Source organism: Kogia breviceps, chromosome 1 (assembly GCF_026419965.1).
Source record: "Kogia breviceps isolate mKogBre1 chromosome 1, mKogBre1 haplotype 1, whole genome shotgun sequence".
Classification (NCBI taxonomy): domain Eukaryota; kingdom Metazoa; phylum Chordata; class Mammalia; order Artiodactyla; family Physeteridae; genus Kogia; species Kogia breviceps.
The window spans coordinates 183,913,491-183,931,678 of NC_081310.1; the positions used below are offsets into that span (position 1 = coordinate 183,913,491).

The 18,188-nt window shown below is 42.5% G+C and overlaps 1 protein-coding gene across 4 annotated transcripts in view; it reads left to right on the top strand.

Moving 5' to 3' along the window:
- CNR2 (cannabinoid receptor 2) overlaps positions 1 to 18,188 on the top strand; it is a 58,777-nt gene that overhangs the window by 724 nt on the left and 39,865 nt on the right. Inside the window, exon 2 of one of the 4 annotated variants that reach the window (XM_067014866.1) lies at positions 16,072 to 16,280. The exons of 1 other annotated variant lie outside the window; for it this stretch is intronic. In XM_067014866.1, coding sequence (XP_066870967.1) covers positions 16,072 to 16,280 — 209 coding nt within the window. Of the gene's footprint in view, positions 1 to 16,071; positions 16,281 to 18,188 lie in introns of those variants that run through there. 2 more of the 4 variants (XM_067014881.1, XM_067014876.1) reach the window with 2 other exon arrangements.

Consider the following 18,188-nt stretch of genomic DNA (forward strand, 5'->3'; position numbering starts at 1 on the left):
GAGAAGAGCATGTCGGGAACAACCGCCACGGCCCCGGGTTCCGTTCCTCCGCCGGCTACCGGGTGACACCGGCCTCTCCCGGAGGTGCCCACCGGGTTCGCCCGGCACTACAGAACACGTCCAACGCCACCCCCTCGTGGCGACTCCGGGGCCCGAGCCCGGCGCTCCGGGGAAGGGGCGTCAGCAGCCCGCCCGGGCAGCGGCTTTCACCCGGGCTGCCCGGCTCGCGGGGCCCGCGGCCCTTGGAACCCGATGGTTCCCCGCCGTGGGGAGTCAGCGAAGGGGCTTTGAGTTCCCGGGTTAAGTTCAACGAGCCGTGTACCCGATCTCTTACTGATGGAAGGTACTCCAGCAAGTTGATTTCTGAAGCTGGCCCTTGGCCACTTAGTCCTGACACTCCTGTCAGTGTTCCCCGGCCACGGGGACTTCTTTGCAGCTCTCCAGCTTGCGGTTCCCTCTTGTCCTCCCTGCCCGCAGCCTCGAAATTCTTGAGTAGTTGCCTCCCTTGTGAAGGCGTTTCTGACACAGGTGCGGATCACGTTAATCAGTTCCTCTTCTGTGTCCCACTGGTCCTGAACTTCAGTCACACGGTGTGGTGGCTACGTGTCTGCCCCCCCCACACACACCTCTTTCTCCGAGCGCAGAGCACACTGTAAGCGCACAAGAAAAATCTGTTGCGAGAATGGGGCTCCCTTATTCCCCTTTCTGCCCAGTTTGTAAGTGAAAGCGGGGAGAAAAGATAGAGTTAAGTCGGTTATGCCACCAAGGTGCAGGGAAGAGGAAAAGGGCAACTTCTTTGGAGTAAATGGATAGCACCCCAGAGTTTGTGTTTTCAAGAACACCAATTTCTATGAACATGTACGCATTTTTGTTACAGGATTTATATGTACTTTTTATTTGTTACAGGATTTATATGTACTTTTTATAAGTCCCACATAATTCGTTTTTTAATCTTCAGTTTTTCTGCTACCATCATCCCCCACCCCTGTGTTCTTGTAGCCATGGACCTTAATTAAGTTTCTTAAGAAAACCAATTTAAAAGAGGAGTTTGTTAATCAATTTGGTGAAATGTGTAGAATGAAAAAGATATTTTTGAGCATGGGACCTTCAGCTGCTAATCATTATAGTCAAGTAAGATGTACATAGTACATCCTTACTGTATGACCTTACTGAAAGTGTAATCTATTTCCTAAAAAATTCAAGAAGCTGGCTTAGACATCCAGCCAGATTACAGCCAGGTTGTATTTAATGGATTCAAGACTTTGGCTTAAGAAAAGACCCTTACATTATATTTTTTAATATAGTGATTTGTAAAATGAACAGTCTGGTTTCAGTCTGAGCACTTCTCTTTTCTAATTCTTTTTTATTGTCATCATCCAAATATCTTTCAAATTCATGCCTCCTATACTCCTAGCTCACCCTCCTTTCTACCCTCATGAATCTGATTGTGTTACTTTAAAACAACAACAACAACAACAACAAACACTGCATTGGCCCCAAATTGTATTACAAAATTAAATCACCCTCCGGATCTTATCTGTATAAACATACGGGTAATGTATTGGATGCTTGTAAACACACACACGATGTACTGTATTGGATACTTGCTCTGCCTCCCTCTGCCCTGTGCTAAATTGTTTTACTTACATCATTTCATTTAATTTCCACAAATGGTGGAGTAGGTGCTATTTTGATCTCTACTGTACAGATCCGAAATCAGAGGCTCAGTTTAAAGCCGAAAGCCACACACTAAGGCTCCAGAGCCTACCCTGTGTTCCCTGCAGCATCCGTGTCACCTCTGTGTCCTCCCCAGGGCCCAAAATGTGCTTTGCCCAGAGCAGACACTGACTGGCTGCTGACTGGGGTGCTGGGGAAGCTTGGGCAGGGTGAAGCCTCCTTCTTGCCGTCTGGCTGAGCCAGCTTCTCTGCCAGAAGGTCAGAGTCAGACTGCCGTTAAAGCCTTTACCATGTCCCAGGCTCCCAGGAGCCTCCCAATATAGCTCCAGCCTCATCCTTCATTAATATTTACCAAGTGCCCACAACAGCTCAGAACTGGAGAGCAGGAGTTAAAAATCACATCCTTTTCAGGACATCTGATCCAGCCTCTGCCTGTCCCAGGCTGGGCTTTAAAGGTGGTTCCACCAACACGATCCAATTAGTGATTCTCAGTTCAAATAGGAAAATGTTGACATAAACAAACCTCTCAGGATGTGGATCAGCCACCAATACTGGGCACCAAATGCATAATAAATACGTGGGTGTTTAATACCAAGCATTTATTTAACAAAGATTTACCTGGTGCCTTCTTTGAGGCAGGCACTCCGCCAAGCCCTGGGAATACAACAGTGAATGAGGCTCCATCCCAGCCCTAAAAAACTCAAAAAGCTTTTCCCTTTACCACTGTTCAGAGAGGGAAGCAGGTGTCTGAGGAGATTCATTTCCTCAGTTCTTCCTCAGAGAGTCAAGGGCAGGCAGTGCCAATTGTATGCAAACACAAAAATCAACCTGCTAACACTGCGAAGGAGTGCAGGTTCCAGACCTTGTGCTCAGACCCTGTAGAATGGAAGGTAAAAGGAGAGGATTTACACACTCGCCGAAATCCTTTCCCCTGAGAATCTGTTTTGAATTATGTATCTGTGGGAGCTAAAAATCAACATTACCTACCTAATCTGTAAGTAGAAGTGAGGCAAAAGACGTTTCTGAAAGTCCAGCTTTGGAGGACGGGCAAGTTGCAGGCTGATGCTTATTCTGTTTACACCCCAAGAGGGCCAGAGCAAGTGAGACAAACCCGAGTTTGCCAACTATTTGGAACAAGTCTCTAGTTGAACTGACTGGCTTTCGGGCTGGATCACTTACCCCGCCAGGGTGTCTATCTCAAAACAGGCCGCTTTGGTTCTGTTTCTTCCTCAAGCTCATCTATGAATTCAGAGGACAGCTTTGAATGCTTGCAGGTCTGTCAGCTGATGGCTTATTTCATTACGGAAAGCAAGGTCTTGGCATCTGCCAAGAGTAAAGTGGACGGACAACCTGCCTAATGTTTTCATGTGCCTTAGGACTCCTGTTGCCAAACTGGTATCAAAACACACACCCCTCCATGCACAGTGGTTTTGTTTCCTGGGGAAGCAGCTGCTGCACACTCCCCAGTTGCTCACACATTCCAGAGCGGTTGCAAATCAGTCCTCAGCCATTACAGCCATTTCGCTCTAATTGGTAAATGGGGCACAGGATGTCAATGTGAAACTCCCACACTTCCTCTGACTCTGACCCAGCGATTCTCAATCTTCAGTACCTTTAAAGGGTTCTGCTGCCTGGACCCCCAGCCCAGGATCAGAATCTTTGAGGATGGGTGCTTGGCTGTTCCAGTTCCAGCTTTAGGCTGGCAGAATATGCCACTCCTAAATATGCCACTTTGGCATAAGGATTATTTTGAGCTAAAGGCACTTGAAAAACAGCAGGTGCAGGAAGGATGCTCTGACCCTCCTCCCCTTTTCTTCCTGAAAGCAGGAGAAAACACCCTTGTGAAAGATGCCCTTCCTGGGCTTCCCTGGTGGTGCAGTGGTTAAGAATCCACCGGCCAATGCAGGGAACACAGATTCAGTCCCTGGTCTGGGAAGATCCCACATGCTGTGGAGCAACTAAGCCCCGTGGGCCACAACTACTGAGCCTGAGCTCTAGAGCCTGCGAGCCACAACTACTGGAGCCCGCGCGCCTAGAGCCTGTGCTCCGCAACAAGAGAAACCACCACAATGAGAAGCCCGCGCACCGCAACGAAGAGTAGCCCCTGCTCACCGCAACTAGAGAAAGCCCACGCACAGCAACAAAGACCCAACACAGCCAGAAAAAAAAGATACCCTTCCTATACCAAGAGCAAAGAAACGTTCTTATCACCGGAGACAGGTGGCGGGGGGTGGGGAGGGTGTCAAGGCCAAGAGAATTCTGTGCAAACAGACCTTGTCAAAGTAAGTCTGGAACGAAGCAGACCACTGTGGGCCACTCCCCACCCCTCCCCAAGTATTGCTACAAAGGCCCATTCACATCTCCTGCCTCTTGTTTATAGAAAAACTGAAGTCTCCCAGGCCTCCCTGAGTCACAAAAGAGCAGGCTCAAGCAGCTAATGATTAGGACAATAGAGTCACAGACTCAGTGATGCACCTTCCTGAATTGTTTTACAGATACTGTAACTGCCACCAGAGGGAAAAAGCTAACTGCATGATGACCAGACTGCAGCTGTGACATAAACTGCTCCATCTTGAGCAGTACTGAAACTGTGGCTAGCACAGCTCCAAGAACTGGCCTTGAGAGAACGGGATTAACACTAATGCTCATAATAATCTATATCTTTGTGGGCATCTAAATAACTGTAGCTTGTTCTGCCTATATATGTAAAGGGGCGAGACAACTGTCAGCAGGGAGATGCTACATACCCATGTCGACATCTTCCACTCTAAGGATACAGTGCCCTGTGTCAACATGAAGAAGTTACAGAAAGATGGACTTTCACCCATGATCCCATAGAGATGGAATGATGTTCTGACCAGAGGGGATTTGTGAGCAGCTTTTGGCAGAAAAAAGCTCTTTGCAGGAAAGAGCTCTCTGCAGGAGGCACCCCTTTATCTTGACACTAATCTTAAACCAGGCACCCCCATGCTCTACTCATCTCCGGCCCTAGTACCCCTTTTAAATCTTTTGATCACACGATAATTTGCCTAGCTTGTTGGTTCTTTCCATAGATGAGTGAAGTAGAAATGAAGAATAAGTAATTAACAGATGACCAGATCTCTTTCCTAGCTTCCCCTTCAGTAATTTCTTGAACAAACTGTGTGAACAAAATAGCATCTAAATAAAGATCATGAGTCCCCAAGGACTTATTTTACTTAAAATTCATTTGGGCTTTGGCTTATTTCTAAATAAAGAAATAAAGATCAGGAGGAGTCGACAAGCCTGCACAGTGGGGTATGGGGACGGCTCTGACCCCCGATCTCAATGATTAAGATTACTTCTCTGTTTCCTTTTAAAAACTTTCATGGCCGAGCAGAAACTTCAGCTATGGTTTTGGAGGATGTTGAGTCCACCTTCTCCCCAGATTGCCGGCATTCGGTTTAATGTCAACTTTCCTTTCTATCAACACTGACAGAGTATTGATTTTGTAGGCAGTGAAGAGTGGGACCAAATTCAGTAACAACTCTTATCTTCTTTTAGGCTCTCCATATATTTTAGTTACTTTTCCACAGTTGCCTGCCTTTGTTCAATCTAGTAGAAAAGCATTTAGGATTTACCACTTCTTGGGGTCTTCATTTCCCCATGAAGGCTCCGCATCACATAAAACATATTAAATATAGACTTGAATGTTTCCACCTTGTTAGTCTGCTTTACATCAGTTTAATTCTCAGGTCCAGCTGAAGAGCTTACAAAAGTGGAGGTAAAGTTTTGCCTACCGTACATCTGATTCCAGTGTCTCACTCTGGTTGACAGCTCCTGCTCTTAAGTTTTTCTAAGGGCAATCCCCTAGCATGGTAATGTATGCGTGAAGGGGACCCCCTTTTTCCTCCATAATCCTCAAAGGTGGTGATCACACGAACAACTGCAAAAAGCGAGAAACTAGCTCCTGAACACCCAGAGGTACTTAGATTAACTTCATAAAGTGTTTGTCTCACAGGTGGACTCCAGGCTCTAGCAGCAAGCTCCCTGCTCGTCCATTGAGCCAAGCTGTCCATTCCTTGGCCCACTGCAGGGGCTGAGCTCCCAGTCCTTCAGGTCAGAAGCCGTGTGAACAGCGAGATGGGAAGCAATGTTTAGAAGAAGAACAAACAAAACAGGCTCAGATGGATAACTGGATTGATAATAAGAGGAAATCTGGGACACTCACCGAAAAAAAATAGTGGGAGATGAGAGCCATCTACTTATATTGGGTTAGCCAAAAAGTTCGTTCAGGTTTTTCCATAACAACTTACGGAATATATAAGATCATGACAATACCTGTCTCCCAACTAGTCACGCCCAGGGCGTGAGGAAGAGGCACACAATCCTCAGCTCAGAAGTCGTTGGAGTCGCTAAAGAGAATCAGATGAGATATGAGCCCCCTCAAACTCTCACATCATGTCTGCTCAGCTTGACAATCTCTGAATTTCTGCAGACACCTTGCCTTGTCACTTTCTACTTTGTGTTGCTTTGTACTGTAGCACCTAGCATTTTTTTTTTTTTTAATTTTTGTCTGTGTTGGGTCTTCGTTGCTGCACACGGGCTTTCTCTAGTTGCGGTGAGCAGGGGCTACTCTTCGTTGCAGTGCGCGGGCTTCTCATTGTGGTGGCTTCTCTTGTTGCGGAGCGTGGGATCTAGGCGCGTGGGCTTCAGTAGTTGTGGCACACGGGCTCAGCAGTTGTGGCTCACGGGCTCTAGAGCACAGGCTCAGTAGTTGTGGCACACGGGCTTAGTTGCTCTGTGGCACGTGGGATCTTCCCGGACCAGGGGTAGAACCCATGTCCCCTGCATTGGCAGGCAGATTCTCAACTATTGTGCCACCAGGGAAGCCCCATGTAGCACTTTTAACACATTCCAGATCTACACTATCAGAGTGCTTTCACAAGCATTATTTCAATCTTGGCATTAGCTCTACAGGAGAGGTGTTATTACCATTCTACAGATGAAGAAGCTGAGGCTCAGAGAGACTTTTTCAAGTCAGCAACAAAGATCTCTCTTAAACATTTTTATTGGAGTTTATCTTGTTACATAAGTAACGTGTGTTAACTGTAGAAAAGGCAGATAAACAACAACAAAAAAATAAAACATCTTACCTCCCAAAGATAAGCACAGAGATAAGGCTTTCAGAGGATGTCCTTTCTGCCTTTTTTCTGTACTGAGAAGCCGTATGGAGTGGTAAGAGCACAGACTCCAAAGCCTGTCCGGAGTCAGTCTCAGCTCTGTGACTTACTGGCATATGACTGTGGCAGGATTTTTAACCTCTCTGTGCTTTAATTTCCTCATCTGTAAAGTGAGGATAATACAATACCTAATAGTTAGTGTAGGGAATTAACTAAGTCAACATCCTTGAAGTACTTAGAAAAATGCCTGGCACATAGAAAGCCCTCTGTTATTGAGCTTTTTTTTTTCTTGTTATGAGAGTGGTAATAAATGGCATATGTTCTTTTGTTATCTGACTTTTTTTTTCACTTCTTAAACTCAATATATTGTGAAGGTGTTTCTGTGTATATATACATGCCTACGTGGTTGTTAACAGTGTTTTATGTTGTGATCATCTGTCGTTAATTTCACCAACCCCCTACTGTTGCTTGTAATCTTTTGCTATTACGCGCTGAGTTGGATATGCTTATAGATAAATCTTCACTTCCTTAAATAAATTTTCTTTAAAATAAATTCCCTTTAAATAAATTCCTAGAGGTGAAATTACTAGGGTAAATATATAGGTAAGACTTTTAATGTATGCCCCCAACATCAGGGTAAAAGTGAAGTCTCAGGCTTCCAGCTTTGAGATACTATTCTCCCTCCTCATTATTTATTTATTTTTAAAATTTATGGCTGCATTGGGTCTCTGTTGCTGTGCGCGGACTTTCTCTAGTTGTGGCGAGCGGGGACTACTCTTCGTTGCGGTGCTTGGGCTTCGCATTGCGGTGGCTTCTCTTGTTGCGGAGCACGGGCTCTAGGCACGGGGCCTTCAGTAGTTGTGGCTCACGGGCTTAATTGCTCCACGGCATATGGGATCTTCCTGGACCAGGGTTCGAACCCGTGTCCCCTGCATTGGCAGGCGGATTCTTAACCACTGTGCCACCAGGGAAGTCCTCCCTCCTTGTTATTTATGGCTGCTTCTGTGACATTGGGTCTGTAAGAGGAGTTAGTGAATTTACACAGAAGGGAAATAGTCTAAAGAATCAGAAAAGGTTTTCTAAAGGGGCCACATGTTACATGTGGCCCCTTTAAGAAATATGCCTGTGAGACAGTTCTTTCTTCCGGGAACATGATGCTAATAAGGTCTACTTACTCAGCACAGTTGACAGCCTCCATAGTCATCGATTTGGCAGTTAATGAGCTACAAACATCTGGAATTTTCCACTGACTCGGGTGGCTGATGTTCTCTGGCTGATTGCATAGGTTTGGGAAGAGACTGAGCTTCAAGCTTCCATGGCCCAAGAGCTTGTGTTTTGCCACAGCACAAAAGACATAATGATATAGCTTTAATAGATGATTAACACTTTGGCCTAGTTGACACCATGGTGTGACTACACAGGCACCAAGGAATCTCCATTAAACCCACAGCTTCTAATGAATGGGGAAGTGAAATATCTTCCCGAAGGACAGTCTGATCTCTTGACTCCAGTTCACCATGATGACTGAATTTTTATACCGTCTCCTTGCCTTTAATTGATAGATCTTTATTTTATTTTGTTATAAGTGTTACCTTGTGCAATTCAAAGGTATGTCCTTTTGCGTATTCTAAATGTACCCCTCATTAGATAATAAGGGGTAAGTATTGACCACTTTACAATGATCAAGACAGTGTACTAAGCAATTTATATGTATTATCTTATTTAATTCTCAATACGATCCCCCTAAGGTAAGTAATATTATTATCCCTATTTAACAGATGAGAAAATTGAGATTCAGAGAGATAGGTTAAATGATTTTCTCAAAGTCACACGCAGAGAACTCACACCTGGGTCAATGAGATACCAAAACCTCTGCTTTTAGCCTGCTACACTGAGATAGTCTTCAGGGTCTGTATTTCTAGAAAATGTTCAGAATACAGCTTGATCTGGAATGGAAGGTAGCCACTCTTCTGAGTCCAGGCTATCATCAGCCTAGTAAACTTGCACATATATTCTTAACACCAATTAGAAAGGAAGCAAAGAAAAACTAGACTATAAATATAGTCTCCCATATGTGGGGTTATTTTCAGAGGGATCCTGCCCACAAGGGTATTTCTGCAGTGAAAGAGTACTGCTAAGAGGAAGAAACTGAGGGACCTTCTGCAGGAGCCACAGCCTAAGGAGGAGCACGGCCCCCTGCAAAGAAATTACAGCCAGGTGAACTCATGAAGAGGAGTTCCTGAAGGACCCCCCAAAATGCCCAAGAGCAAAAGAGGCAGCTTTTGACATTCATCAAGCCAGGAAAACATGAAGTCATCTGACAAGAGCTCTGGTCCAGAAGGAGCTTTCCTGCTCTCCTTTACACTTCTTCCTCTGTGACTGAAATCTCTGTTGGAAGCCAACCTGGAGCCTCTGTGCCATGACAGGGTCATGGAACAACAATCCAAGACAGCGCTGCAGGGCAGTGCTGCGCCCAGGAAGCTGACTACATCTCTTCTGAGCTGTTTTGTGATTTTGTGCTTCTGCCTTGAAAAAGTACATGGGGGATTTGCCCCCGTCCCAAGCTTAACCGTGTAAAACATCCTCTTCCCCCTCCCAAACCAAAACCTACGAATTGGGACTTTTTAACAACAGCCCCTGGCTGGTGGGAGAAAAAGCAAACAACCTGGAAATGTAGGGTTGTTTCTATGGAAAACACCAATAATAAAAAAACAGTGGCCCTACATGGGAGTAATAAATGATTATGGGTATTGTTGGTTCTGGTATAAGGATAAATTAATCATACAGAGTCAACTGCCAACATTGGAATTGTTGGCTCGTCCATTGAGACAAGGCTTCTTGCCCAGAAGAACACAGTGATAGATTAAATTGTGAAATATATTGTAGATGATTTAGGGGTACATTGTTAAGACTTGTCCATGCGGACCTCTGGGACACGTAGGAAAGTTCAGGAAACTTCCTCCTTCGTAGTTTCTTTTAATGGCTTGTTACATATTAGCTTGGCTTTGTTATTAGTACGGATTGAACCTACTCTAAGAAAAAACAATGATGTTTTGAGAACCTTTAGAATTATTTTAAAAGTACATATAGAAATATTAGGTACAATCTGTTATAAATATCTTCTGAAGTTTTAGTTAAACACCTGATGATGTAATCACTTAGGGTATATAAATCTGACTGTGAGAAACTAAAGAGAGAGAGACCATGCTTGTACATACACAGTGTTATTGATTTATTTAACTTCCCCTCGCCGACGCTGTCCATCCCTCGGGTACTCCTGGACCTGCAGGAGCTGGACTCCCGCAAATCTCAGAGATGTCAAAAGCTATATAGTTAGCAAGCTGCAGAAGGAGAAATAAGGAAGACGAGAGCATCAACTCTCAACCAAGTTCAGAGTTCTGATTATAACCGGGACTGACCAGTTTTAATTACTGAGCTAAAATTGAGTTTAAAATTTAAAGTGACCACAGAATTCTATTACCCCAAAGAAAGGACGGTAATGTAAAATAACAACTGGTGTAGCACAGACAACATCCAATCAGACATTTGACCAATCAAAATTAGACAGCCAGTAGGACCGTTGGGAGTATACTGGCTGAATGTCAGCCCTGCCTACGAGTAAGCAAAAAGGTCACCTCCCCATGAAAATAGGTGTTTTGACTGGAAAAGAATTATCAACCTGAACAGATTTAAAAGAATAAGTTTATGTACCTAATAACAATCAAATGTATGAAGCAAAAATTGATAGAACTGAAGGGAGAAATAGATATTTCTACAACAATAGTTGGAGACTTCAATATGCTATTCTCATTAAAAGATAGAACAACCAGAAGGAATATAAATAAAGAAATAGACGACTTGAACAACACAAACCAACCAGATCTAACAGACATATACAGGACACTCTACCCAAGAACAACAGCACACACATTCTTCTCAAGTGCACATGGGACATTCTCTAGTATAAACCATATTTTAGGTCACAAATTAAGTCTAAATATATTTTAAAATATGGATATCATTTAAAGTATCTTCTCTGACCACAACAGGATGAAGTCAGAAGTCAATAACAGAAGGAAAACTGGAAAATTCACAAAATTGTGGAAATTAAACAACACACTCTTAAACAATCAATGGGTCAAATATGTCACAAGGGAAATTAGAAACTACTTAAAACCAAATGAAAATGAGAGCACAACACCCCGAAACTTTTGCAATGCAGCAAAAACAGTGCTAAGGGAGAAATGTGTATGTATAAGCACACTAAAAACAAGAAATATCTCAAATCAACAATCTAGCTTTACTACTTAAGGAACTAGAAAAAGAACAAACTAAGCTCAAAGGTAGCAGAAAAAAGGAAATAATAAAGATTCAAGCAGAGATAAATAAAATAAGAGAATAGAAAAACAACAGAGAAAATCAACAAAACCAAAAGTTGGTTCTTTAAAAAGAAATTCAACAAAATTGACAAATTAGCTATATTGACTAAGAAAAAAAGAGAGGATTCAAATTACTCAAAATCTGGAATGAAAGTTGAGACACTACCAATTCTACAAAAATAAAAAGATTATGAGAGTACTATGAACAACTTTACTCCAACAAATTGGATAACCTAGATGAAATGGAAGGATTTCTAGAAACATATAATCTACCAAGACTGAGTCAAAAAGCAATGGAAAATTTGACTGGACCTATAATTAGTAAGGAGATTAAATCAGAAATCAAGATCTGACAAAGAAAAAGCTTTGGCCTAATAGCTTCACTGGTGGATTTCTACCAACATTTAAGAAGAGCTAACACCAATCCTTCTCAAATTTTTCCCAAAAATTGAAGAGGAGGGAACATTTCCTAACTCATTTTATAACACTCTGCTACCAAAGCCAACAAAGACACGACAAGAAAAGAAAACTACAGACCACTATCCCTTATGAACATTAATACAAAAACTCTCAACAAAATACTATCAAACTGAATTCAACAGCATATTAAAGGGATTATACACCATGACCAAATGGAATTCATTCCTGATATGCAAGAATGGTTCAACGCACAGAAAATCGATCAATGTAATACACCACTTAAGTAAAATGAAGGAAAAAACCACATGATCATTTCAACTAATGCAGAAAAAGCATTTGACAAAATAAAACACTCAACAGGGCTTCCCTGGTGGCGCAGTGGTTGAGAGTCCGCCTGCTGATGCAGGGGACACGGGTTCGTGCCCCGGTCTGGGAAGATCCCACATGCCGGAGAGCGGCTGGGCCCGTGAGCCATGGCCACTGAGCCTGCGCGTCCGGAGCCTGTGCTCCGCAATGGGAGGGGCCACAGCAGTGAGAGGCCCGCGTACCAAAAAAAAAAATAAATAAAAAATTAAATAAAACACTCAACAAACTAGGAACAGAAAGAAACTACCTCAACATAATAAAAGTCATGTATGAAAAACCCACAGCAGACATCATGCTCAATGGTGAAAGAATGAAAGCTTTTCCTCTAAGAACAGGAACAAGGTAAGGATGCTCAGTTTTGCCATTTCTATTAAACATAGTCCTGGAGTCCTATACAGTGCAATTAAGCAAGAAAAAGAAATAAAAGTCATCCATATTGGAAAAGAAGTAAAATTATCTCTGTTTGCAGATGATATGATTTTATATGTAGAAAACCCTAAAATTCCACCAAAATCAATTAGAACTAATAAACAAATTTGACAAAGTAGCATAATAAAAAGTCAACACCCCCAAATCAGTTGCATTTCTATAAACTAACAATGAACAATATGAAAAGGAAATTAAGAAAACAACTCCATTTATAATAGTATCAAAAAGAATAAAATACTTAGTAATGAATTTAACCAAGGAGGTGAAAGTCTTGTTTAATGAAAACTAAAATTAAAAATTTTTAAATGCTAGAAGAAATTTAAAAAGACATAAATAAGTGGAAAGTCACCAATGTTCATGGATTGGAAGACTTAATATTGTTAAGATGTCAATACTACTCAGTGATCTATACACTCAATGCAATCCCTATCAATAACCCAATGACATTTTCGGATAGAAAAATCCATCCTAAAATTCATATGGGTCCCAGGGGACCCTGAATAGCCAAAAGAATCTTGAAAACAGAAGAAGAAAGTTGGAGTCTCACACTTTCTGATTTTAATACTTAGTGCAAAGCTACAGTAATCAAAACAATGGGAAATTGGCATAAACATAGACACACAGATCCATGGAATAGAATAGAAAGCCTAGAAATAAACCGTCACATATATGGTCACATGATTTGCAACAAGGGTACCAAGACCATTCAGTGGAGAGAGGACAGTCTTTTCAACAAATGTGCTAGAAAAACTGAATATCCACAAGCAGTATGAAGTTGGACTCTCATTTTTTTTTTGTTTTTGTTTTTTTTTTTTGTTTTGTTTGTTTGTTTGTTTGTTTTTGCGGTATGCGGGCCTCTCACTGTTGTGGCCTCTCCCGTTGCGGAGCACAGGCTCCGGACGCGCAGGCCTAGCGGCCATGGCTCACGGGCTTTGTTGCTCCGCGGCATGTGGGATCTTCCCGGACCAGGGCACGAACCCGTGTCCCCTGCATCGGCAGGCGGATTCTCAACCACTGCGCCACCAGGGAAGCCCTCATTTTTTTTTAAAAAAAAAAGAATCTTTCTTTTTTTTTTAATATCCTCAAGGTTTTTATTTATTTATGTATGTATTTATTTTTGACTGAGTTGGGTCTTCGTTGCTGCGCACAGGCTTTCTCTAGTTGCAGTAAGTGGGGCTACTCTTCACTGCATTGCATGGGCTTCTCACTGCAGTGGCTTCTCTTGTTGCAGAGCCCGCGCTCTAGGTGCGCAGGCTTCAGCAGTTGTGGCTCAGGGGCTCTAGAGCACAGGCTCAGTAGTTGTGGCGCACAGGCTTAGTTGCTCCACGGCATGTGGGATCTTCCCAGACCAGGGCTCGAACCTGTGTCCTCTTCATTGGCAGGTGGATTCTTAACCACTGTGCCACCAGGGAAGTCCCTGGACTCTCATTTTATTTTATTTTATTTTTTTTTTCTTTTGTGGTATGCAGGCCTCACTGTTGTGGCTCTCCCGTTGTGGAGCACAGGCTCCGGACGCGCAGGCTCATCGGCCATGGCTCACGGGCCCAGCCGCTCCGCGGCATGTGGGATCTTCCCAGACCGGGGCACGAACCCGTGTCCCCTGCATCGTCAGGCGGATTCTCAACCACTGCGCCACCAGGGAAGCCCGTGGACTCTCATTTTATACCATATACAAAAAAAAAAAAAAAAAAAAAAAAAACAACCCCAATGCATCAAAGACCTAAACATAAGAGCTAAAATTCTTAAGGAAACATGACACAAGATTTAGATTTGTCAGTGATGTGTTGGATTATGACACCAAAGGCACAGACAACAGAAGAAAAAATAAGCAAACTGGACTTCATGAAAACTAAAACTTTTGTGCCTCAAAGGACACTATCAACAGAGTGAAATGGCAACCTATCGAATGGGAGAAAATATTTGCACATCATATATCTGATAAGAGATTAATATCCAGAATATATAAAGAACTCCTAAAAATCAACAATGACAAAATGACCCAATTCAAAAACGGGCAAAGAAGTTGAATAGATATTTCTCCAGAGAAGATATACAGATTGCCAATAAGTATATGAAAAAGATGATCTACATCACAAATCGTTAGGGAATTGCAAGACAAAACCACAATGAGATACCCCTTCACAACCATTAGGATGGCTATTATAAAAACAAAAACAGAAAAGCAAAAAATAATGAGTGTTGGTGAGGATGCAGAGATATTGAAACCCTTGTGCGTTGCTGGTAGGAATGCAAATTGGCATATGGCCACTGTGGAAAAGAGTGTGATGGCTCCTAAAATAATTAAAAATATAATTACCCTACGGTTCATCAATTCCACTTCTCGGTACATACCCAAAAGAATTAAAGTGGGGTCTCAGGGACTTCCCTGGCGGTCCAGTGGTTAAGACTCCTGGCTTCCACTTCACGGGGTGCGGGTTCGATCCCTGGTCAGGGAATTAAGATCCCGCATGCCCGCGGCATGGCCAAAAAACAGATTATTTTTTTACAGCCCTGTTCACAGCAACATTATTCAAAATAGCTAAAACATGGAAGCAACTCACGTGTCTATTGATGTGTGAATGGGTAAGCAAAATGTGGCATACACATACGATAACACTACTCCACCTTAAAAGGGCAGGAAATTTTGACAGATGCCACAACATGGTTGAAACTTGAAGATATTATGCTAAGTGAAATAAGCTAATCACCGAAATACAACTACTGTATGATTCCACTTATATGAGGTTCGTTGAGTAGTCAGACTCATAGAGACAGAAAGTATAACGCTGCTTACCAGGGGCTGGGAAGAGGGGGAATGGGGAGTTATTGTTTAATGAGTATAGAGTTTCCCATGATATTGTAAACTATACTTCAATAAAAACAAACAAACAAAAAGTGCATATAGAGTTTCAGTTCTGCAAGATGAAAATGTTCTGGAGATGGGTGATGCTGATGGTCGCACAATACGAATGGACTTAACCACTGAACTACACACCTAAAAATGGTTAAGTTGGTACATTTTAAGGTCTGTGAATTTTACCACAGTAAACAAAAAAAAAAGGAGAAGAAGAAGTAAAGTAAAGATACTTCTTTATAGCATGGATCTTCTTTTTCAACATACTATGATACTGAGACCTATCCCTGACATGGGGTCTGGGGCAAGGGTGCAGATGGAGACCCACATATCATTTGTCTCATTATTTAAGTGGGACAAACTAAAAATCATTTAAATAAAAGATGTCCTGTCTTAGTACCTTGTCAAATTTACATTCATAACGACAAAATCAACCACAAGCCTTCACGTCATTTGGATGCAATTGCCTTATGGTTCAAGATCATGGGGCAAGAGATGCGGAAAGCATTTCCCTGGGGCCTGAACAGTGTTCATCATTAAGAGTGGACGTTGAGGGTTGTCTTGTACCAGCACTGGATGCTGGAAGTGCCCATGTGTTCTTGCCATGCAAAGCAACCCCGTATGAGTAGACAGTCCTGGGGCTCCTATGACTGGCAAAATTAGGTTTATTTAGATAGTCCGGTTTTCATTCCTGTGTTCATTCATTTTGAGACAGGATGATAATCACCTGCTCGTGTATTTCATTCTTAACAATTCTTTTTGTAATTTGATTTTGAGCTTTCGTTTTTTTCTCTTAATCAATAAGAAAGAAGCTCGGGGCCTTCCCTTGATTGCAATAAGGAGTCAGCCCGTCACTTCAGTGCTGGATGTGGGGGAGCATCCACTTCCAAAGTCACTCACCTGGCTGTCCGCAGGCCTCAGGTTCTTCCTGGCTGTTGGCTGAAATCTTCGTTTCCTTGCCACGGGAGCTTCTCCTCAGGACAGCACAACCATACGGCAATATTTTCCTTCAGGGTGAGTTGAAGTGGGAGAGCAAACGAGATGGAAGTCACAGTCTTTTTCCACCTAATCTCAGAAGTAACATCCCAGCCCTGTTTTCGTATTGTGGTAAAATATGCATAACATTAGATTGACCAACTTAACCACTTTTAGATGTGCAGTTCAGTGGCATTAAGTGCATTCACCCTGCTGTGAAACCATCGCCACTACCCATCTGCAGAACTTTTTCATCTTCCCAAACTGAAACTCTGTTCTCATTAAACACTAACTCCCCGTGTTCCCCTCCCCCCAGCCCCTGATAACCACCATTCAGTTTTCTGTCTCTGATTTTGACTACTCTAGGTACCTCACTGAAGTGGAATCGTATATTTCCCCTCTGTGTCCAGCTTATTTCACTTAGCATAACACCATCAAGGTTCATCCATTGTGGTAATATGTATTAGAATTTCCATTCTTTTTTAAGACAATAATATTCCCCTGGTAAGGATAAACCACATTTTGTCTATCCATTCATCTGTAGATGGACATTTGGGTTATTTCTACCTTTTGGCTATTGTGAATAATGCTACTGTGAGCATGGGTGTAACAAATATCTGTTCAAGTCACTGCTTTCAACTATTGTTTTGTAGCCACAAGTGGAATTGATGAACCGTATGGTAATTATATTTAAAGAATTTTCAGGAACCACTATTCTGTTTTCCATAGCAGCTGCACACTTTTATACTCTCATCAGCACTACACAAGTGTGCCAACTTCTCCACACCTTTGCCAACACTTGTTATTTTCTGGGTTTTTTGTTTTTCTTTTATATTAACCATCCTAATGGTTGTGAAGGGGTATCTCATTGTGGTTTTGTCTTGCAATTCCCTAACGATTTGTGATGTAGACCATCTTTTTCATATACTTATTGGCAATCTGTATATCTTCTCTGGAGAAATATCTATTCAACTTCTTCGCCCATTTTTGAATTGGGTCATTTTGTCATTGTTGATTTTTAGGAGTTCTTTATATATTCTGGATATTAATCTCTTATCAGATATATGATGTGCAAATATTTTCTCCCATTCGATAGGTTGCCATTTCACTCTGTTGATAGTGTCCTTTGAGGCACAAAAGTTTTAGGGTTTTTTTTGGGTTTTTTTTTTGCAGTACACGGGCCTCTCACTGTTGTGGCCTCTCCCGTTGCAGAGCACAAGCTCCCGACGCGCAGGCTCAGTGGTCATGGCTCACGGGCCCAGCCGCTTCGTGGCATGTGGGATCTTCCCGGACCGGGGCACAAACCCGTGTCCCCTGCATCGGCAGGCGGACTCTCAACCACTGCGCCACCAGGGAAGCCCCCAAAAGTTTTAGTTTTCATGAAGTCCAGTTTGCTTATTTTTTCTTCTGTTGTCTGTGCCTTTGGTGTCATAATCCAACACGTCTTTGCCAAATCTGACATGGTGAAGCTCTTGTTCCATGTTTCCTTAAGAGTTTTAGCTCTTATGTTTAGGTCTTTGATGCATTTTGGGGTTATTTTATGTATATGGTATAAAATGAGAGTCCAACTTCATACTTTTGCTTGTGGATATTCAGTTTTCTTAGCACATTTGTTGAAAAGACTGTCCTCTCTCCACGGAATGGTCTTGGCACCCTTGCTGGAACTCATGTGACCATATATGTGAGGGTTTATTTCTAGGCTCTCTATTCTATTCCATGGATCTGTATGTCTATGTTTATGCCAGTTTCCCATTGTTTTGATTACTGTAGCTTTGTAGTAAGTATTGAAATCCGAAAGTGTGAGATATCCAGCTTTGTTCTTCCATTTTCAGGATTGCTTTGGCTACTCAGGGCCCTTAACATCTCACCACTTTTGCTATATTCTGTTTATTGGAAGCTAGTCACTGAGTCTGGCCCATAGTCAAGAGGAGGAAAGGATGTAAATAC